Source organism: Scyliorhinus torazame, chromosome 9 (genome assembly GCF_047496885.1).
Source record: "Scyliorhinus torazame isolate Kashiwa2021f chromosome 9, sScyTor2.1, whole genome shotgun sequence".
NCBI lineage: Eukaryota > Metazoa > Chordata > Chondrichthyes > Carcharhiniformes > Scyliorhinidae > Scyliorhinus > Scyliorhinus torazame.
In genome coordinates this window covers 214,070,005-214,093,768 of record NC_092715.1, presented here as the reverse complement: position 1 = coordinate 214,093,768, position 23,764 = coordinate 214,070,005, and the positions used below count along the sequence as shown (strand labels likewise).

General features: G+C 51.6%; 1 protein-coding gene across 3 annotated transcripts in view; it reads left to right on the top strand.

Annotated features, from left to right (window-relative positions):
• uba6 (ubiquitin like modifier activating enzyme 6) overlaps positions 1 to 23,764 on the top strand; it is a 294,389-nt gene that overhangs the window by 209,113 nt on the left and 61,512 nt on the right. For all 3 annotated transcript variants that reach the window (XM_072517066.1, XM_072517065.1, XM_072517064.1), the window contains 4 exons: positions 9,991 to 10,080; positions 10,192 to 10,272; positions 16,742 to 16,870; positions 22,318 to 22,369. In XM_072517066.1, the coding sequence (XP_072373167.1) occupies positions 9,991 to 10,080; positions 10,192 to 10,272; positions 16,742 to 16,870; positions 22,318 to 22,369 (352 nt within the window). The remainder of the gene's footprint in view (positions 1 to 9,990; positions 10,081 to 10,191; positions 10,273 to 16,741; positions 16,871 to 22,317; positions 22,370 to 23,764) is intronic.

The window sequence follows — 23,764 nt, the reverse complement described above, 5'->3', positions numbered from 1 at the left end:
GACGTGGATAGAACAGGGGCAGGAATGGTTGTTGGAGGTTCCGGGGTTTAGATGTTTCAGTAAGATTAGGGAAGGTGGTAAAAGAGGTGGCGGAGTAGCAATGTTAATCAAGGATAGTATAATGGCTGTAGAAAGGCAGTTTGAGGAGGATCTGTCTACTGAGGTAGTGTGGGCTGAAGTTACAAATAGGAAAGGAGCGGTCACTTTGTTAGGAGTTTTCTATAGGCCCCCAAACAGTAACTGAGATGTGGAAGAAAAGATTGCAATGCAGAATTTGGATAGGTGCGGTAGTCACAGGGTAGTTGTCATGGGTGACTTTAACTTTCCAAATGTTGATTGGAACCACTGTAATTCGAATAGTTTGGATGGGGCTGTTTTTATCCAGTGTGTGCAGGAGGGATTCCTCCCACAATATGTGGATAGACCGACAAGAGGCAGGGCCACATTGGATTTGGTACTGGGTAGTGAACCGGACCAAGTGTTAGATTTGGTTGTGGGAGAGCACTTTGGAGATAGTGACCACAATTCGGTGACTTTCACTATAGCAATGGAGAGGGAGAGGAACATACGGCAGGGCAAGGTTTATAACTGGGGGAAGGGTAATTACGATGCATTTAGGCAAGAATTGGGGAGCATAAGATGGAAACAGGAACTGTCGGGGATAGGCACAATTGAGATGTGGAGCTTGTTCAAGGAGCAAATACTGCATGTCCTTGATATGTATGTCCCTGTAAGGCAGGGAGGAAATGGTCGAGTGAGGGAACCATGGTTTAGAAAAGAGGTTGAATGTCTTGTCAAGAGGAAGATAAGGGGGCTTATTTAAGGATGAGAAAACACGGTTCAGTTAGGGCACTTGAGGCAAGAAAGCTAGGGAGGAGCTCTAGAAAGGGCTTACGAGAGCTAGGAGGGGGTATGAGAAGTCCTTGGCGGGTAGGATCAAGGAAAACGCCAAGGCTTTTTACACTTATGTGAGGAATAAAAGAATGACCAAGGTGAAGTTCGGGCCGGTCAAGGACAGTAGTGGGAACGTGTGCATGGAGTCTGAAGATAGGAGAGGCCCTAAATGAATACTTTTCTTCAGTGTTCACAAAGGAGAGGGGCCATGTTGTTGAGGAGGATAGTGCTATACAGGCTGGTAGGCTGGAGGAGGTAGCTATTCGGAAGGAAGATGTGTTAGAAATTTTGAGAAGCCTGAGGGTAGATACGTCCCCTGGGCCATGTGGGATGTATCCTAGGATTCTTTGTGAGGCGAGGGATGAGATTGCAGAGCCTTTGGCTTTGACCTTTATGTCCTCGCTGTCTACAGGAATAGTGCCAGAAGACTGGAGAGAGGCGAATGTTGTCCCCTTGATCAAGAAAGGGAATAGGTATAACCCTGGGAATTATAGGCCGGTTAGTCTCACTTCGGTCATAAGTAAATTATTGGAAAGGGTCCTGAGGGATAGGATTTATGATAATTTGGAAAGATACAGCTTAATCCAGGATAGGCAGCACGGATTTCTGAGGGGTAAGTCTTGCCTCACAAGTTTGATTGTATTCTTTGAGGAGGTAACTAAGTACATAGATGAAGGTAGAGCAATTGATGTCGTATACATGGATTTTAGTAAGGCGTTTGATAAGGTGCCCCATGGTCGGCTCATGCAGAAAGTAAGGAGGCATGGCATAAGAGGGAAATTTGGCCGATTGGATCAGTAATTGGCTATCACATAGAAGACAGAGGGTGGTAGTTGATGGTAAATTTTCATCCTGGAGCCCAGTCACCAGCGGTGTACCACAGAGATCAGTGCTGGGTCCTCTGCTATTTGTGATTTTTATCAATGACTTGGATAATGGAGTTGAAGGTTGGGTTAGTAAATTTGCTGATGACACCAAGATTGGTGGAATAGTGGATAATGTGGAGAGCCGTTGCAGGTTGCAAAGAGATATTGATAGGATGCAGAGTTGGGCTGAAAAGTGGCAGATGGAGTTTAACCCTGAAGTGTGAGGTGATTCATTTTGGCAGGACAAATTTGAAAGCGGATTACAGGGTTAACGGCAGGGTTCTGAAGAATGTGGAGGAGCAGAGAGATCTCGGAGTTCATGTCCATATCTCTGAAAGTTGCCACACAAGTGGATAGAGCCGTGAAGAAAGCCTATAGTGTGTTAGCATTTATTAACAGGGGGATTGAGTTTAAGAGCCTTGAGATTATGCTGCAACTGTACAAGACCTTGGTTAGACCACATTTGGAGTATTGTGTGCAGTTCTGGTCATCTCATTATAGGAAGGATGTGGAAGTATTGGAAAGGGTGCAAAGGAGATTTACCAGGATGCTACCTGGATTGGAGGGTAGGTCTTATGAGGAAAGTTTGAGGGAGCTAGGGCTTTTCTCATTGGAGCGAAGGAGGATGAGAGGTGACTTAATTGAGGTGTATAAGATGATGAGAGGGATAGATAGAGTAGACGTTCAGCGACTTTTTCCTCGGGTGGATGTAGCTGTTACAAGGGGGCATAACTATAAGGTTCATGGTGGAAGATATCGGAGGGATGACAGAGGTAGGAGTGTTTGTGGCGTGGAACGCACTCCCAGCTATGGTAGTGGAGTCGGACACTTTAGGAACTTTCAAGCGTTATTGGATAGGCGTATGGAGTGCACTAGAATGATTGGGAGTAGGTTGATTTGATCTTAGTTTCAGACTTGTTCGGCACAACATCAAGGGCCGAAGGGCCTGTACTGTGCTGTACAGTTCTAAGTTCTATGTAAGTGTAGCACCGCCATGTTGAGACCCCGATTCAATGACACAGTTTAAAAATTAAACTGGAAAGAGAATTGCCATGGTTGAGGTCTGAAATATTGTGGAAGGAGTCCATAGCTGGACTCCAGGGCCCTTTCAGGCCGCAACCTCACACACATTAGAATTCTAACATGGCAATGAAGTTTCAGCTGAGAGAACTCTATGAAAACTATTGAAAGTTAGTGTTGGAATCAGCAACTCATGATGCATTTTTACATGAGACAACGTTTGGCATTGGAGTCATATTAGAGGTGGTCACATTGAAAATTAAACTGTCTGAGATAGGAAGTGGCAGCCAGTAATTAAGGGCACAGCTGCTGGATATATGCAAAAAGATCTGTCAAACCCTGCAAACTGCATTATCCAATGGATGTGTGTCGAAAGGCATCTAATCTTTCCAAAAGTGCACTGGCCTCCTGCTCCTGCATCTTGTGGTCTGAGGCAGAGGTGATCTCAAATCCAAATTAGGCAGCAAATGAATGCCTTTAGTGAACTTCACATTTACATGGCTGTGCTCAACCCTCTTGCATCCTATATGGAATTGAGATGTCAGATTGTTGGAGTGGCTTCTCAAACACTATGATGTCTAATAGAGCACCTCAACTACAAGGGTGGAACTGGGAAAAGGTGCATAATAATCTTTATTGTCACAAGTAGGCTTAAATTAACACTGCAATGAAGTTACAGTGAAAAGCCCCTAGTGGCCACATTTTGGCGCCTGTTCGGGTACACGGAGGGAGAATTCAGAATGTCCAAATTACCTAACAGCACGTCTTTTGGGACTTGTGGGAGGAAACTGGAGCACCCGGAGGAAACCCACACAGACACGGGGAGAACGTGCAGACTCCTCACGGACAGTGGCCCAAGCCGGGAATTGAACCAGGGACCTTGGCACTGTGAAGCAACAGTGCCAACCACAGTGCTACCGTGCTGCCCATAATAATAAAATACATGTTCAGTAGCTCAGAGGGTTGATTCCGTACCCACTAATCAAATGACTTAAAGCAGCTAAGAGACACTGGGCCCCAGACATCATCCCCAATCTATCCCTATACTTCATATACTAACTTATTCTTTTGGAAGCTGACAGCATTTCTGCACCAGCTGATGAGCATGGATTTGATGCAGCTGACCAGATATAGTTGAATAACACATGCAGATATGATCATCGTACCACATCCACAGTGATACCAACCCTTTGTTCCTTTGGATGTTTTTAATATTGTTATGGGCGAGGTGTTTTCAGAACCCCAAAATGTATCATGGAGTTCAACCAACCCTTTAATGTATTTATTATTTTTCCTAGCACACGGCTTTTTCCCTAGGTGTGGGATTACAATTATGGACACGTGGGTTTTTAAACACAAAACATTGTTTATTCCATGAACTCAACTTAACATCTTAAATAGACATTGGATCTCTTAACACCTTAACCCCTTACTTGAAAGATGACTCAGAACATATTGCAACAGTAAATAATTCCTTAAAATGTTCTTTCAAACTTCCAAGAGACTTAACACCTTTAAACAAAATCACATCAGGTTAAAGGCTTCACTATTATAAGTTTAAATCGCCCAAATGATCCAGAGATGGTCTTTCATGGCAGAGATCCAGCTCACTGCAAAACACAGACACACACCAGCTCTTTTCAAAACTGAAACTAAAAACCTGCAAAACTAAACTGCAAAACTAAACTGCAAAATGGCTGACCTGACCTCAGCTCCACCCACTCTCTGACATCACTGTTTTCTTAAAGTTACATTGCTTAAACATCCATGTCTTAAAAGTACTCTCACATGACAATATGTTAAAGGCACTATACAAATGCAAGTAGTTGTAGCTATTTTCATTAATGATTATTAACTTTGAGCTTGATTCAAAGCAGCAAGTCACTAGAGTACATTCCCAATTAATCAGCCATAAAGTAGACCAAGATGTTTCACTGAACCCACACTAACACTGATATTTATTCACTGTTGGCCGATATTACCACAAATCAACAAACAAAATACAAATCGCTTTTAAGGACTCATTTTTGATCCTTCGATCATTCAGCAGATGGAGTCGCTCTGTCTATGAATTTTAAAACACACATGTTTGTTTTTGAACACAGTAAAAAGTTTGATGTCTTGACACTTTGTGTGGCATACAGAGAACCCTGTGGTTGTGGTAGCTTTCCTCAAAATTGCTATTTATAAATGAAACAACCTTAAACAACTCACTGAAATCAATGTTAGATGCCTTCAGACATTTCTTGCCAGGAAAAAACAATGTACAAGTTGAAACACTGCTGTATATGTAGAGTACTTACGGCTGAAATAACTTGCAAAGTAAAATACATCACTAAACATAAAATAAATATAATACTTTTAAAAATTACACTCACCTATAGTACTTTTAGATTGGCCAGGCTCCATCTAGTGGCATAAGTTGGGTCAGTGCAGGTAACTGAAGTCCCAGAGTTACCTGCACTGACTGACATCTGCCACTAGATAGATCTCTTTAGTGCAAGTTCAGAACAGGAACCAGCAGCCGGACGAGGAGCAACTGAAAACAAACTACATAGTGCAAGCACTGCGCGAGGGCATGACAGTGGCTTGGAGTAGGAGGGCTGTAATTGTTGGGTGAGCTACATTCATCTCCCAGATCTATCTGTCGACAGGAAGAAGGATTGCAGAATGGATGACAGTGCTCAGACTGAGGGGGTGAAGTGGTGCCTGGCGCCATCTAACACAGCTTAGAGAAGAGCCACTGCCCAGGGATGTCAGACCCATACTACAGAGTCAACTAATGCGACCAAGGATATACTTATAAGGCCTCTCCTATTTTTAGATGAGCGAGGCACAGTGTGCGCTTTTATGAAGAGATGTCGTTTTTCATACTCCACGGGAGGATCTGCCGCCACATAGACTGGGAGGCCACCCCTTGCCAGTGCCCCTGAAAGTCACTGCCACACTCAATTTCATTGCAAGTAGCTCATTCCAGAGACCCACAGGAGACCTATGTGGAATCTATCGGCCCTCAACACACAAATGTATAAAGGAGGCGATGGATACCCTCTACAGTAATATTCGTCATTATATAAAGTTCACAATGTAATGAAGCTAGCCAAGCTGCTAGATATCTGTGATTTGCAGCCATCTCCGGTTGCGCAAGGGAGCAATTAATTGCTCACTTATCACTTTAAGAGCTCCCTGGCAGCAGCCCCGATATTCACTGAAGGAAAGGGCTCCACTCCATCAGCGTTCAGCTGGTCTGCGATCATCAGAAGCAGAAACGTTTCTGTTGTTTGGCCTGCTCAAGTGAGGCTCTGCAGAGCTCTCCAGAGAGGGTACCCTACATCGTCGTCGTGTGTTGAGCCTTGTACAACCTGATGTTTCAGAGGAGAAATCGCTGGCCATGGGGAGACATGGAGGAGGCAGAGATTTCCTCTGATGAGAAGGGCAGGATCCTGAAGAGGGCAATGATGGTCAGCTTCCATGTGAGGATGCCATCACAGTGACATGAGGCAGAAGATGTACCCATGATCCAGGCAAAGGGAATCAAGCTCATTTCTCCCGTCCCTTAGCACCATGCAAATGATTGGAAAGGCCTTTACAAGGAGCAATATCACAAGCAAGGTCAGCATTCGACCTTGGATCTGTAACCCTGATGGATCATAGAGTCCTCATTCTTGGAAAAGTCATGTAGTAAGATGAAAGGTTGCACATCGGCCCAAAGTCTGCGTCAACTTGCAGTCGTTGCCACCTGAAAGAGACACCTCCAGTAACCACAGAGATTTGCACATGGTTGTAGAGACCATAATGGCTTCAGGTCATGTACTTTCACACTCAATGAACACAGCTCAGTGTTGATGAAACAAAATTACATTTAACCCTCCAAGACACATGAGCACACATAATTCTATGGTGTTTTGCCAGGCTTAAAGGATCAAATCTCAATATGCAGTCACTTTTAGGATATGGCTGAACACATCTCCCTTACACGACATAAGGGCAAGAGATCTAACATTTACTAAACACTGAGGTGCATAAAAGGGGGTAATCGTGAGTGGGAGTTTAGTTTATGCTGGCAAATAGAGGGCAGGTGCATTCATATGCAAGAGGCATTGATATGATGAAACCATTTTCATGAACACCAAATGTATACATAAAGGTGTATGATGTATACAGTGAGTGAACACCTGTGTCACCCTTGTGGTCTCAGTATTTCTTAATTTTTCTTGCCCCACCGCTATGTCTAGATGTATCCCCAAAATCTGCAGCAGATGTGGAGGCAGCCTGCTGACTGCTATGCCCTGTTTTCTCTGATGACCATGGCAGGCATTCTCTGGAGGACCCCGGCCTGCTTGGGTCTCCTGCTATGGGGTAGGTGCATTCTACTTGGCCTGTAGAGCTGGAGCTGATGGGGTCACAGACAGAGAAAATTGGGAGGAGCTTGACACTCTCAGAATCTCCTGGGTCAAAGGCACCACGGTGTCCAGCTGATGGTCCTCCACACTTTGGGCGCTGGAGGGCCCCTGCCTGACTTCTAGGAGGGCCCCTGGAGGAGGAGAGGTGCCTTGTCCACCTCTCGCCACTGATGGTTCCTACCTATGCCTAGAGTAATGGAGTGCAGGTCTAAGTGCAAATCTGGCAGAACCTGCAGGATCAAGGCCTCCAAGGTGGCTGTTGCCTTCCCATGGTGAATTTGGTGCACTTGTTGTTAGAACCATGATATCAGACAGTAGCGATGCACTCCCCCGTCCTTCTCTCTAGTTTGTTGCCTGACTGCCTCTCACAACTCAGCCTGATGTTCCACCGCCTGTCTTTGCATCTCCAGCATATTGGAGATGGGGGTTTTGAGAGGCTCATCATCATCTGATTCGGCCTCACAATCCACCTCGCCCATGCCATGTGATTTGGTGGCCTGTTCATCAGTCCTCCCAAGTGCCAGCAACCTGGGTTGTCACTGTCTCCAACTGCTGTGGAGACATGTTAGTGAGGCGTTCTCCAGAAAGTGACCCTGAGCCCATTCTATTATTTTTTTAAAAATATGTTCATTCAAAGTTTTCCCAACAAAAATTTTCAAACAATTAACCCCCCCCCCCCCCCCCCCGCCCGTAACAGAAAAGAAAAAGAGAAAAGAACAGAACAGAACATAAACATATCAATCAAACATAATACAGAACTTATACAATGGGTTTCTCTCGCACATATTAACCCTCCCATATCCCTGAGCCTATTCTAGATCTAACACCCACTGAAATGTGTGTCTCTGTGGTGGTGGAGGGTGCAGGTGAACACTGTGTCTTCATTGATTGGATCCTCATCTGAAATGGTCTGGGGCTGATGGGTTGGCTGGACCAGTGCCTGGGCATGCTGGTGCCTGTACGAGACAGAAGATAGTTTTAGTTCATGAGCAGGTAGAATGCAATATTGAATGTCAGGATGTGACCAACTAATGGAGGGCTCATCTGTACTGGGCTGATGGGGAGACCAGTCTTGCTTTTGCCCACTTGACTGTGTCCTCCATGAGGGGAGTGAACTCCTGGATGGTGGTTGTCCCTCTTCCCATCTGGGATCTTTCCCTCCTGTTATGGGTCAACTTGAGCTGCATGAAGATAAATGGATGTGATGAGAAGGGTTGGAGCAGAGGTTGTGAAGCATGCACTCCTGCTCTCTGTGCTGAACCCTCCCCAGTAAGGGCTGAAGATGCTGTTTGTGCAGGATGATAGACGAGATGGTGGTGATATTAATGTATGCTGAGACATTCAGTGTTGATGTCTGCTTTGCTAATGGTGTAACCCTTTGAGTGACCGATGCCATTATAAGAGTGTGAGATTGGAGTGAGCAGAAGGTTGCCTTACCGTGGACAAAGCAAATTAGATCATCATCTTCCTGATATTCAGTACATTTCCTTTTGAGTCCCAGCGGCACAGACCTCCGCTGCAACCCCATCCCAGGCCAGTGAGGTTGGTTCCATGTCTTGGTTCCATTCCTTGGGAAGAGCACATCACAGCATTTGCGGGCGGCTTTCAGGAGAACCACCAGGGAGTAATGGCTGAACCTTGGGTACATGTCTTTTTTCTCCTGGGTAGCATCTAAGGAGATCCAGATCACACAGCTGGGTTGCGGAGAGTGGATGTGTTTAAATATGGCACCAGGACCTTCGACCCAAAAGGTGACAGAGGGCAGACAAATCACAATCCACCCCGCCATGTGATTTGGTGGACAGCTCGCCCCTGCATAATTAATGAGGTTCCAAATGTACAATGGGGTGCGTGAACCTGTTGCAGAGCGGGAAACGCACCTCTTATCTCACACGCCACCATACTTAGTATCCAGGATGGAAAATTCCACCCAAAGTTTTGTATAAGTGTGCTTTTCTTAATGAACCATGCCAATTCCCCTCTTTTTCCCTTCATTCATCCTTTGATTTGCCAAATCTCCCTCTCCTGTCCTATCTTTAAATATGAATGCGATTCAAGAGACCTACCAAGCTCACCCAAGCAATTATTCTTGAGATGTGAGCTTAAAGAGTGCAGGTTCTTCAGTTGTTTCAGGCATCACATTGAAAGCTTATTTTTCACCTCGCAAACACGCACAAAGTCAAATCAGCAACAAATATCCTGTTTCTTTCTTGTCAGCCTTAACTCTCAGGCTGTTAATGGTAACCGCAACATCAACAGTCTTTCCCGCAGGGTCAATCAACAGCAAGCTGCCTGATTACCCCTTGTTTCTCTGAGAGCAGCAAGCTACTTGTGGTAACCACACTAACAACTAACTCATACAAGTTTTTAATTTTAATTGTATTTCCCAGATTAAGCGCGCACACATTGCAACCCGATTTTATGGCTCCCTCCATGGAATTCAGCTCGCAAGTTCTGCTTGTACACTGTAATAGAACAGAAAGTACTGGTTTCTTCAACTTGTGGTGACTCCGCTTAGCCCATTTATTATTTTATTGGATTGTATTATATTCCATCGATATCTTCAACCGGGGTTGCTAATTCTGATCACCATCTAGTGATCAGTGCTGGGCAGTTGAAGACTGACAGAGATTTAGTGGAACAATTGAGCTTCTGTGCTATCATTTCTAATCTTGCTCTTACTGAACTATTCTGTACAGCAGCACACGCTTGGTGCGGTCCACTTTGGAGATGTTTGCTGTGTGATATTAATGTTTTGAAATTTGTGTGTTTCTACACTTTCCTAATTCAATGTTGGTTTTGTACAGCGAGATCCTCCTGAAGAAGAAATACCATTTTGCACATTAAAATCCTTTCCAGCGTTAATTGAACACACAATACAGTGGTCAAGAGATAAGGTATGCATCAGATAAAATACTTCAAAGGATCAACTTTGTTAGACAACATGTCAATTTAAGTGCTGTCCTATTATTTCCTGATTCAAAATCTTATTCCATTTTTCATTTCAGTTTGAAAGCTCCTTTTCATACAAACCCTCAATGTACAACAAGTTTTGGGAAAACTATAAGTCAACAGAAAATGTTCTACAGGTGAGAATAATTACAATAAAATGCAAATTGGAGAATCAGACATTGGAAGAATGTACACAATACCACAGTATGTTAATTGAACATTGCAGAATCAATACACAGGACACTCATACACTTTTTTCTTCAAAGTAGATCTTGATTTTCAATAGCCTAAAAGAGCCTGCATTATATAGCATATACAACTCTAGATGGGTTGGTGATTGAACCGATTCTTCCCAAAACTAACAACCATGGGTACTTTTTAAAAATATTTTTATTCAGAACATTTTCAATTCTAACATACAAAATGGTCAAACAAATTTATAGATTTTTATTAAAATATCCCCACAACCCAGGCGGCACATCCTGTATTTACCCAGAACCCTCCTCTCTCTCTCTCTCTCTTTCCCGCCCCCCCCCCCCACGCACACCCAATTGCTGATAATAATCAGCTCCTTAACGAAGGTAATGACCTGCGGCCAGCATCAAGGGCCGAAGGGCCTGTACTGCGCTGTAATGTTCTAGAGTAAAATCCCTCCTCCGATCCCCTTATGGCATACTTTATCATTTCCAAATATGCCGAAGCCTTAGGTGGCGCCAATGCCCTCCATCTGAGCAAGACTCGACTCCGGGCTATCAGGGCAGCGAAGGACAAGACATCAGCCCTCTTCCGCTCCTGCAGCCCCGGTAAGTCCAACACTCCAAAGATCGTCACCATTGGGCAAGTGCCTGTTCCAACTCTCAAAATCGCCTACATTATTTTGAAGAAGGATGCCCAAAACTTAACTAACTTAGGGCAAGACCAAATCATATGCGAGTGGTTCGCCGGCCCCCTCGAACAACGCTCACATCTGCATCCTAACCCCGAAGAACCCACTCATATGTGCCTTGATCAAGTATGCCCCATGTACCATTTTAAACTGAATGAAACTCAGCCTTGCACATGAGGAGGTAAACTTGGCCCTATGCAGAACATCTCCCCCTCCAAAACCAAATCCAACTCTTCCTCACATTTTCACTTCACTTTCCCCAGCAAAGCCTTCTCCATCGCCATCATCTGCCTATATATATCTGATATCCTTTCTTGCCCTATCTCGTCAAGCGACAGCACCTTATTCATAATTGAAGGCACTGGCAACCAAGAAAATGAAGAGAGTTCCTGATGCACAAAGTTGCGTACCTTCAAATATCTAAAACCATTCCGTCCTGGGAGTTGGAACTTCACCACCAACTCCTCCAGCCCAGCAAACCTACCCTCTACGAATAAATCCCTAAACCTTTCGGCCCTCTCACTTTCACAGATCTTACACGTCAAATCCATCTTAGCCAGTACAAACCTGTGGTTCCAACAGATCGGCGCCAATAGCGACATAGACGGTAACTGCTGTCTGAATTGATTCCATGTTCTCAGAGAGGCTATTACCACTGGTCTCGTAGAGAACCTAGCTAAAGAGAACAGAGGAGGAGCAGTAACCAGTGCCCTCAAACTCGGGCTGGGGTGGGGGGGGATCAGTACCTCAAAAGGTTACCCACTCCACCTGGTTGAATGCTTTTTCTGTGTCCATGGAGATGATTACCCCTGGATCGACCAGACATCAGCGACAGCATCACATTCAGAAGTTTCCTAATATTGGCTAACAACTGCCGGCCCTTAACAAAATCCGCCTGATCCTCAGAAATTACCCTGGCAGGCACCCCACCAAAACGGGTTGCCAGACCTTAGCCAACAGCGTTCAACAGAGAGATGGGCCGATATGACTCACACTCCATGGGATCTTTACCCTTTTTCAAGATTAAGGATATTGATGCCTGTGCCAATGTGGCCGGTAACAACACCCCCACCCACTGTTTTATAAAATTCCACAGGGAATCTCTCCCGGCCCGGTGCCTTCCCCAACTGCATTGAACGAATACAGTTCATAATTTCCTTCAGCCCGAGCAGCACCATCAGTTCCTGCGCTCTGTGTACTTTCTTTTAGCAAAGAAAGGGTAGTACAGCTGAATGTATGGCTGGAGGGTGGGCTTTAGACTCCTGGGACACTGGCACTGATTTTGGGGGGGGGGGGGGGGGGGGAGTTGTATTAGTTGGTCTGGTTGCACCTCAACAGGACTGGGACCAGTATCTTGACAGGGAAGATTGCTAGTGTTGCTTTTAAACTACTTTGGCATGAGGGTGGAGCCTGTGCATAAATTCAGAAGGAAGAGAAGCGCAACTGGAAATCAAAAGCCAAGAATTAGTGAACAAGTGTAGGCGGTCAAGGAACCAAAGGAGAGAAAATAGACAAGAAAGGAGTTGTTCAGTGATTAGTGCTGTGTATTTCATTGCAAGTAGTCTGAGGAATAAGGCAAATAAGTTGACACTTGGAATTATGATATCATAGCTATTGCTAAATTGTGACTTAAAGACGGACAGGAATGTTAGCTCAACATTCCTTCACACAAGGTGTTGAAATGTGAGAGGAAGGGGAGAAAAGGGAAGAGGAGTCAACACTTTGGTTGAAGAAGGAATAACAGCTGAGAGAAGGATGACATACTAGAAAGAGCATCAAATTAACAGGATTAGACCAGGTAGATTCTGAAAGAATTTTGCCAATGGTGTGGGAGTCTAGAACTAGGGGTCATAGTTTGAGGATAAGGACTGAGGTGAGAAATGTCTTCACCCAACGAGTGGTAAATCTGTGGAATTCACTACCACAAGTAGTTGGGGTGAAAACACTGCAATTTCAAGAAGGAATTGGATGTAGCTCTTGGGACTAAAGGGATCAAGAGATATAGGGGAAAGCGAGATCAGGGTATTGAACTTGATGATCACCCATGGTCATAATGAATGGTGAAGCAGGCTTGAAGGGCTGAATGGCCTCCTCCTGCTTCTATTTTCTATGAAGCCATGTGGAATGAATTGAGGAACACAAAATGGGTAATCACACTGCTGGGATTATGTTATAGACTTCCAAACAGAGGGAGAGGTAGAGAAGAACAAATATATGGACAAATTGTTCAAACTGCCATAGATAGTAGGGAATTTCAATTACCCTAATATTAGCTAGAGTAAATTCTTAGTAAAAGATACAACGGGTGTTGAATTCTGAAAATGTATTCTGATATCCTATTATAGCCAATATGGATTCAGCCCAATAAGTAAACGAGTAGGTGTCATAGAATCATAGCATTTACAGTTAGAAGGAGGCCATTTGGCCCATTAAGTCTGCACCTGTCCTCAATTCAAGGGCAATTAGGGATGGGCAATAAATGCTGGTCCAGCCAGCAATACCCATATTCCATGAACAAATTAAAAATAAAATTGGCTGTGGTACACAGGATGGAACATGATCACATACCTAAGGATTTTCTGTACAGCAAGGTAGCCAAAGCCAAATGACCAGTAGGACACCCCAGAACTCTGCTTCTAGGATACTTGTATGACGTGAAGGCCCTAAAGATTGATTCTCGGACCTGGGATATGCTAGCCGACACCAGAGGAAATAGCAACATCATCTAGCGTCTGTCACCATGGTGATCAGTGGTTACAGCAGCTTGGCAACACCAAAAACAATACCCAATGACCATTCCATATATGACACTTGTGGCAGAACCTACCCCTTATGGATTAGTCATCCCAAAAATGCATCAAATGAGGCTGACCCATCCCCAACATTCTTGATTTGCTGCATGTCCACCATATGCAGTTGGAAGGCTGCCAACGGCAATAGATAAAGTAGATCCGAAGGACCTGATTCGATTAACAGAGGCCAATAATCAGGTGGCATAGATTTAAAGTAATTGGTTCATAGAATTTACAGTGCAGAAGGAGGCCATTTGGCCCATCGAGTCTGCACGGGTCCTTCGAAAGAGCACCCTACACAAGCTGATGCCTCCACCCTATCCCCGTAACCGAGTAACCCCACTTCCCCATTTTAGACACTAAAGGCAATTTAGCATGGCCAATCCACCTAACCTGCACATCTTTGAATTGTGGGAGGAAACCGGAGCACCCGGAGGAAACACACGCAGACACAGGGAGAACGTGCAGACTCCGCACAGACAGTGGCCCAAGCCGGAATCGAACCTGGAACCCTGGAACTTTGAACCAGCTGTGCTAACCACCATGATGCCCTGAAGAATAAGAGGGGAATTCAGAAAGATTTTTTAAATCCAGAGGGTGGTGGAGGTGTGGAATTTGCTGAATGAAATGGTGGGAGAAGCAGAAGCCATTAACACATTAAAAAAACAATATATAAATATGCTCTTTGGTGCTATAACCTACAAACAAATAGGGAAGTCACACGGATGTGAACTTAATAAATGCATCAAGGATTGAGTGGGAAAAGTAGCATTAATTCTCTATGCAACAGTTATCACTGAGGGAAGGGCTGTAATCTCTTGGGGAAATAAGCATTGAACCACCGTCTACTCAACTCACATAATTACTTAGCTGCTGGTCTGATAAAGTCTCAGGAGCACGATTAGTCTGCTCACTAATTAAATTTCTGTTTGGTAGCTCGCTTAGTAGTAGATCAATATTTCTGGGCACTCCACTCGTTAGCAAGTTAAATGTGCATTATTAAACCCTGACGGTGTTGATAAAAAACGATCTTGTACAAATGTGCAATCCTTTTTGTTTTTCAGTAATGTAGTTAATGAAATGTAATAATGTGGCTCTCTCTAATGGAGGGAGAATCCTATTGTTCCTTGTGGACTGTGGCTAATTAATTATTGATTTGAGACCGACACCCACTTCCAATAATGAATTGCTGATTATCAAGTTACATTGAGTGTACAACACCGAAAAGGACCTAATATAAAAGCAGATGCTGGAAATCTGATATAAAACCTGAAAATACTGGAAGGAGAAATGGGGGTGGAAATACAAACAAAGTCTGTGATAGGGTGGAAGACAAAGATTAAAATACAAGGGATGATGGTACAAGGCAAAATGAATTGTTAATGGGACAAGTTAAGAAATAAAAGATGGATCGAGCCTAGGCGTAAGTGGATATATCAGAATCATCAGCAGCTGCCATTGGTAAAAAATGGGAGCAGAGAGCGTGATCTGAAACTATTGAACTTCTTTTTGAATCTGGAAAGCTGTAAAATGCCTAAGTTGTTTCTTAAGTTCACATTGCACTTCATTGGAACAATGTAGGAGGCCAAGGTCAGAATGGGAGTAGGTTGGGGAATTAAATGACAGGCAGTCAGAAGCCTTGGGATTGCACCTGCGGACTGGACAGATGTGGATCAGACAATCTGTTTGGTTCCCCTGAGTAGCAACATATTATATTGAATGAAAAGAAGTACAGGTAAATCACTGTTACACCTGGACGGGGTATAGGGTACCCTAGATGGTGGGATGAAGTATAGGGTACCCTAGATGAAGGCTCCCAACTAGGAAGTTGGGAGCCTTCCAACTCCCTTCCAACAGGGAGGTGTTGTTTCTCAAGCAATTGCAGGGAAGCTGCCTTGAGAAATTGGGAGGGTGGGTGCGGGGAAGATGTGATTGAGAAGCGAACCAGGGTGTTGCAGAGGGAATAGTCCCTTTGAAATGCTGAACGAGAGGGGAAGGTGTATTTAGTGGTGGCATCACTCTGAAGGTGAATGATCGGTTGAATGTGGAGGTTGGTGGGGTGGCAGCGTTATGATCCCAGTTGATATTATAACTGGATGGGAAGATCCCAAAAAGGAAGAAGTGAAGAGCTCACAACCCATCCCAATGGGGATGGATGTCCGAGGGATTGAATATTTGAATTGAATCGAGGGTCGTCCTCTACATTGGTTGACAAGACCACCTGCCATTGTTAACCTTAGTACCTTTTTTAGTGATATGTGTATCTGTACCGCTCGATCCCTTTGCTCCTCTACCCCTTCAGATTCTTATTATCCAAGCAACGTATGGTTTCTTTATTTTTCCGACCACAATGTACCATCATACACTTGGCTGTATTGAAATTAATTTGCCCGTTACACACCCACAATATTGCACTGAACTATCAACTTAGCTCCTTAGTGCAGCTTTAACCTCCAGACTTGTAACTTATCGACAGGACCACTACCAACTGAGCTAAGCGTGCATAAAACCCTCACCAAGTACAAATGGCAGTTTAAAAAAAATTATTCACTGCTAAAACTCAACAAAATTCATTTTCTGACGAGCATTTTGTACTGAATATGGGCCAGTCCATCAAGACCATTTGTTTGAAATTATCTCATACTCCATACCTGTCAGCTCAGTGAATTCAGTCCTCAATTATACTGCAAACTTTACCATTTTACAACCACGCAACTGGCCCATTAGATGCACACAATACCCTCCAATGCCAAATGTTTTGAATTCTTATTGATGCTGTAATGATCAACAAAAAATTGGTTGAGTTTAATAGAATATGTATTAAAATGGAAAAATTCTTTGTTTTTTTCTGTTCGTGTTTATTTCCTAACCTACGGATTTAATCGGAGGGCAGGTTACTTCATTCTTTATTGTCTTTTTTTTTTGCAGCGAATGCAAACTGGAGAAAGTTTAGAAGGTTCATTTCAAGCAATTAAATTACTTAATAGGTGGCCGAATGATTGGCAAGAGTGTGTGTCGTTGGCACGAGTAAAATTTGAAAAATATTTCCATCACAAGGTAGGGTATCTAGTAATATTTCATAATTGGTGCATCAGGTATATAGATCAGTGCTTTTCTGATCATTTTAACAATCTTGATTTATATTTTATGATAATCACTACAAAGGAAAAATAACTTGCCGAATTAAAATTGTGTTTCTACTCAATGCATTGTTGTACTTTTATTTCAGTACAAAGACTGCCTGTATTTAACAAGAGATTTGTTAAGTAATTATATTACTAATTGGCTGTTCGTTTTTCCCCAGCCACACTGTCAAGAGTTTCTAAATCATTGAGTATTGCTTACAGCCTATCACTCTCTGCTGCAGCAGCCAGTCCCCCCATGCCCTGGCCTGCTGCCTGCTCCCCGCCCGGTTCCCACCTGGCTGCCCCCTCTGACAAACCTGGCTTCCCCTGCCCCGCCAGCTTTTCTGCCCCACCCGGCTCCCTCGCTCCCTGCCGCACCCGGCTCCCTCGCTCGCTCCCTGCCCCGCCCGGCACCCTCGCTCGCTCCCTGCCCCGCCCAGCTCCCTCGCTCGGTCCCTGCCCCGCACGGCGACCTTGCTCGCTCCTTCGCTCGCTCCCTGCCCCGCCCCGCTCGCTCGCTCCCTGTACCGCCCGGCTCCATGCCCCGCCCAACTCCCTCGCTCGCTCCCTGCCCCAACAAGCCCCCTTGCTCGCTCCCTGCTCCGCCCGACTCTCTCACTCCCTGCCCCGCCCAGCTCCGCTCGCTCCCTGCTCCGCCTGGCTCCCTCGCTCGCTCCCTCCCAGCCCCGCCCGGCTCCCCCTCTCCCAGCCCCACCCAGCTCCCCGTCTCCCGTTCTCACTCCCCGCCCGGCTCCCTCTCTCACTGCCCCGCCCATCTCCCTCGCTCTCTCCCTGCCCCGCCCGGCTCCCTCGCTCGCTCCCTGCTCCGCCCAGCTCCCATGCACTCTCCCTGCCCTGCCCGACTCCATGTCTCCCTGCCCCGCCCAACACTCTCTTTCCCTGCCCCGCCCGGCTCCCTCACTCGCCCCCTGCCCCGCCCGGCTCCCTCACTCACTCCCTGCTCCGCCCGGCTCCCCCTCTCCCTGCCCTGCCCGGCTCCCTCTCTCCCTGCCCGGCTCCCTCTTTCCCTGCCCCGCCCGGCTCCCCCTCTCCCTGCCCCGCCCGGCTCCCCCTCTCCCTGCCCCGCCCGGCTCCCCCTCTCCCTGCCCCGCCCGGCTCCCCCTCTCCCTGCCCCGTCCGGCTCCCCCTCTCCCTGCCCCGCCCGGCTCCCCCTCTCCCTGCCCCGCCCGGCTCCCCCTCTCCCTGCCCCGCCCGGCTCCCCCTCTCCCTGCCCCGCCCGGCTCCCCCCCTCCCTGCCCCGCCCGGCTCCCCCTCTCCCTGCCCCGCCCGGCTCCCTGCCCCGCCCGGCTCCCCCTCTCCCTGCCCCGCCCGGCTCCCCCTCTCCCTGCCCCGCCCGGCTCCCCCTCTCCCTGCCCCGCCCGGCTCCCCCTCTCCCTGCCCCGCCCGGCTCCCCCTCTCCCTGCCCCGCCCGGCTCCCCCTCTCCCTGCCCCGCCCGGCTCCCTCTCCCTGCCCCGCCCGGCTCCCCCTCTCCCTGCCCCGCCCGGCTCCCCCTCTCCCTGCCCCGCCCGGCTCCCCCTCTCCCTGCCCCGCCCGGCTCCCCCTCTCCCTGCCCCGCCCGGCTCCCCCTCTCCCTGCCCCGCCCGGCTCCCCCTCTCCCTGCCCCGCCCGGCTCCCCCTCTCCCTGCCCCGCCCGGCTCCCCCTCTCCCTGCCCCGCCCGGCTCCCCCTCTCCCTGCCCCGCCCGGCTCCCTCTCTCCCTGCCTCGCCCGGCTCCCTCTCTCCCTGCCCCGCACAGCTCCCTCTCTCCCTTCCCAGCCCGGCTCCCTCCCTGCCCCGCCCGGCTCCCTCTCTCCCTGCCTCGCCCGGCTCCCTCTCTCCCTGCCCCGCACGGCTCCCTCTCTCCCTTCCCAGCCCGACTCCCTCCCTGCCCCGCCCGGCTCCCTCTCTCCCTGCCCAGCACGGCTCCCTCTCTCGCTGCCCCGCCCGGCTCCCCCTCTCCCTGCCCCGCCCGGCTCCCCCTCTCCCTGCCCCGCCCGGCTCCCCCTCTCCCTGCCCTGCCCGGCTCCCTCTCTCCCTGCCCGGCTCCCTCTTTCCCTGCCCCGCCCGGCTCCCTCTCCCTGCCCCGCCCGGCTCTCGCTCCCACTCTCCCTGCCCCGCCCGGCTCTCGCTCCCACTCTCCCTGCCCCGCCCGGCACTCGCTCCCACTCTCCCTGCCCCACCCGGCACTCGCTCCCACTCTCCCTGCCCCGCCCGGCACTCGCTCCCACTCTCCCTGCCCCACCCGGCACTCGCTCCCACTCTCCCTGCCCCGCCCGGCTCTCGCTCCCACTCTCCCTGCCCCGCCCGGCTCTCGCTCCCACTCTCCCTGCCCCACCCGGCTCTCGCTCCCACTCTCCCTGCCCCGCCCGGCTCCCCCCCTCCCTGCCCCGCCCGGCTCCCCCTCTCCCTGCCCCGCCCGGCTCCCCCTCTCCCTGCCCCGCCCGGCTCCCCCTCTCCCTGCCCCGCCCGGCTCCCCCTCTCCCTGCCCCGCCCGGCTCCCCCTCTCCCTGCCCCGCCCGGCTCCCTCTCTCCCTGCCTCGCCCGGCTCCCTCTCTCCCTGCCCCGCCCGGCTCCCTCTCTCCCTTCCCAGCCCGGCTCCCTCCCTGCCCCGCCCGGCTCCCTCCCTGCCCCGCCCGGCTCCCTCTCTCCCTGCCCAGCACGGCTCCCTCTCTCGCTGCCCCGCCCGGCTCCCTCTCTCGCTGCCCCGCCCGGCTCCCCCTCTCCCTGCCCCGCCCGGCTCCCTCTCTCCCTGCCCTGCCCGGCTCCCTCTCTCCCTGCCCGGCTCCCTCTTTCCCTGCCCCGCCCGGCTCCCTCTCTCCCTGCCCCGCCCGGCTCTCGCTCCCACTCTCCCTGCCCTGCCCGGCTCTCGCTCCCACTCTTCCTGCCCCGCCCGGCTCTCGCTCCCACTCTCCCTGCCCCGCCCGGCACTCGCTCCCACTCTCCCTGCCCCGCCCGGCACTCGCTCCCACTCTCCCTGCCCCGCCCGGCACTGGCTCCCACTCTCCCTGCCCCGCCCGGCACTCGCTCCCACTCTCCCTGCCCCGCCCGGCACTCGCTCCCACTCTCCCTGCCCCGCCCGGCTCTCGCTCCCACTCTCCCTGCCCCGCCCGGCTCTCGCTCCCACTCTCCCTGCCCCGCCCGGCTCTCGCTCCCACTCTCCCTGCCCCGCCCGGCTCCCCCTCTCCCTGCCCCGCCCGGCTCCCCCTCTCCCTGCCCCGCCCGGCTCCCCCTCTCCCTGCCCCGCCCGGCTCCCCCTCTCCCTGCCCCGCCCGGCTCCCCCTCTCCCTGCCCCGCCCGGCTCCCCCTCTCCCTGCCCCGCCCGGCTCCCCCTCTCCCTGCCCCGCCCGGCTCCCTCTCTCCCTGCCTCGCCCGGCTCCCTCTCTTCCCTGCCCCGCCCGGCTCCCTCTCTCCCTTCCCAGCCCGGCTCCCTCCCTGCCCCGCCCGGCTCCCTCTCTCCCTGCCCAGCACGGCTCCCTCTCTCGCTGCCCCGCCCGGCTCCCTCTCTCGCTGCCCCGCCCGGCTCCCCCTCTCCCTGCTCCGCCCGGCTCCCTCTCTCCCTGCCCTGCCCGGCTCCCTCTCTCCCTGCCCGGCTCCCTCTTTCCCTGCCCCGCCCGGCTCCCTCTCACCCTGCCCCGCCCGGCTCTCGCTCCCACTCTCCCTGCCCCGCCCGGCTCTCGCTTCCACTCTCCCTGCCCCGCCCGGCACTCGCTCCCACTCTCCCTGCCCCGCCCGGCACTCGCTCCCACTCTCCCTGCCCCGCCCGGCACTCGCTCCCACTCTCCCTGCCCCGCCCGGCACTCGCTCCCACTCTCCCTGCCCCGCCCGGCACTCGCTCCCACTCTCCCTGCCCCGCCCGGCTCTCGCTCCCACTCTCCCTGCCCCGCCCGGCTCTCGCTCCCACTCTCCCTGCCCCGCCCGGCTCTCGCTCCCACTCTCCCTGCCCCGCCCGGCTCTCGCTCCCACTCTCCCTGCCCCGCCCGGCTCTCGCTCCCACTCTCCCTGCCCCGCCCGGCTCTCGCTCCCACTCTCCCTGCCCCGCCCGGCTCTCGCTCCCACTCTCCCTGCCCCGCCCGGCTCTCGCTCCCACTCTCCCTGCCCCGCCCGGCTCTCGCTCCCACTCTCCCTGCCCCGCCCGGCTCTCGCTCCCACTCTCCCTGCCCCGCCCGGCTCTCGCTCCCACTCTCCCTGCCCCGCCCGGCTCTCGCTCCCACTCTCCCTGCCCCGCCCGGCTCTCGCTCCCACTCTCCCTGCCCCGCCCGGCTCTCGCTCCCACTCTCCCTGCCCCGCCCGGCTCTCGCTCCCACTCTCCCTGCCCCGCCCGGCTCTCGCTCCCACTCTCCCTGCCCCGCCCGGCTCTCGCTCCCACTCTCCCTGCCCCGCCCGGCTCTCGCTCCCACTCTCCCTGCCCCGCCCGGCTCTCGCTCCCACTCTCCCTGCCCCGCCCGGCTCTCGCTCCCACTCTCCCTGCCCCGCCCGGCTCTCGCTCCCACTCTCCCTGCCCCGCCCGGCTCTCGCTCCCACTCTCCCTGCCCCGCCCGGCTCTCGCTCCCACTCTCCCTGCCCCGCCCGGCTCTCGCTCCCACTCTCCCTGCCCCGCCCGGCTCTCGCTCCCACTCTCCCTGCCCCGCCCGGCTCTCGCTCCCACTCTGCCTGCCCCGCCCGGCTCTCGCTCCCACTCTCCCTGCCCCGCCCGGCTCTCGCTCCCACTCTCCCTGCCCCGCCCGGCTCTCGCTCCCACTCTCCCTGCCCCGCCCGGCTCTCGCTCCCACTCTCCCTGCCCCGCCCGGCTCTCGCTCCCACACTCCCTGCCCCGCCCGGCTCTCGCTCCCACTCTCCCTGCCCCGTCCGGCTCTCGCTCCCACTCTCCCTGCCCCGTCCGGCTCTCGCTCCCACTCTCCCTGCCCCGCCCGGCTCTCGCTCCCACTCTCCCTGCCCCGCCTGGCTCTCGCTCCCACTCTCCCTGCCCCGCCCGGCTCTCGCTCCCACTCTCCCTGCCCCGCCCGGCTCTCGCTCCCACTCTCCCTGCCCCGCCCGGCTCCCTCTCTCCCTGCCCTGCCTGGCTCCCTCTCTCCCTGCCCCGCCCGGCTCCCACTCTCCCTGCCCCGCCCGGCTCCCACCCTTCTCCCTGCCCCGCTCAGTTACCCCCACACCGCCCAACTCTCCTCTTTCAGCCCCCCCATCTCGGTCAGGCGTGACTGCCATTGCTGCCAACCCCCTTCGCTGTAATTCTGTCCCTGCAGTGCCTCCCTCCCGCATCCCAAACCTCTCTTGTTTTCTAGTCGATTGGCATATGTTAATTCTGGCAATGCACGAAAAAATGAGAATGTGAGCCTCAGTCTGCAAAGCAGAAACAGTGACTAATTCTTTATCTTCCTCCAGGCTGTTCAACTTCTGCACTCATTCCCACTAGATACTAAACTGAAGGATGGAAGTAAGTATTGTGGTAAAGTTTGTATGTTTGATTGCATTAGTCTTTTTTTCATGTTAGACACTTGTTAAGTCAATAACTGCTGCATTTGTGACATTTGATGATGCAAAACCAAGGGGATCTTCTGTTCGTTTGTTGGTTTGGTTGAAGTTATTTGATCACTGGATCTGATACAATAATATCATAAAATTTAAAAGCTCAGTCAGGATTCCCACTACTCTTGACTACTAATGATCTCTGCAGAAAAGATGTGGCCATTATATCCGTTTCTGTCCTCACTGACTGCTACAGCCAATAGATGGCTCTTTGCCTTTACCAAGAACATTTTCCCAGATTAATAATAATTATCTTTATTATTGTCACAAGTAGGCTTACATTACACTGCAATGAAGTTACTGTGAAAATCCCCTAGTTGCCACACTCAGGCGCGTGTTCGGGTACACAGAGGGAAATCACCGAACAGCACATCTTTCGGGACTTAGAACATCTCGAACACTGTAGGATTCTATACACCACAGAAGGATGCCATTCGGCCCATCGGGTCTGGGCCAATCCTCCGAAAGAGCACCCTACCTAGGCTCACTCCCCCCCTCGTACCCCCACCTAACCACATCTCTGGAATGTGGGAGGAAACCGGAGCATCCGGAAGAAGTCCACGCAGACACTGGGAGAAAGTGCAAACTCCACGCAGTCACCCAAGGCTGGAATCAAGCCCGGATCGCTGGTGCTGTGAGGCAGCAGTGCTAACCACTGTGCTGCCATGCCACTTCATGGGCGCGATTGTCCGCTCCTGCGCCGGTTGGGAGAATTGCCTGGGTCGCCAAATTTTCCCGTGACGCCGGTCCGATGTCAACCTGCGATTCACGGAAACGGCTAGACCGGCACAATCACGTTTTTCACGGAGCGGTACAGTGAATCGCCCGAGACAGCCAAAATGGTGATTCACCGGTACCCCCGCAATTCTCTGGCCCGGATGGGCCGAGCGGCCTGCCCAAAACGGCGGGTTCCCCCCGGCGCCGTCCACACCTGGTCGCTGCCGGCGGGAACAGCGCGGGAATGCTGGGGGGTGGCCTGCGGGGGGGGGCGAGGGGGGTTCCTGCACCGGGGGGGGGCCTCAAATGGGGTGTGGCCCGCGATCGGTGCCCACCGATCGTCGGGCCTGCCTCTCTGAAGGAGGACCTCCTTCCGCAGCCCCGCAAGATCCGTCAGACATCTTCTTGCGGGGCGGACTCGGAGAGGACGGCAACCACGCATGCGCGGGTTGGCGCTGGCCAACCCGCGCATGCGTGGGTGACGCCAGTTATGCGGCGCCGGCCGCGTCATGTATGCGGCGCCGCCTTTACGCGGTGCCAAGGCCTGGCGCGCATAAATGATGCGGCGCCACTCCTCGCCCATTAT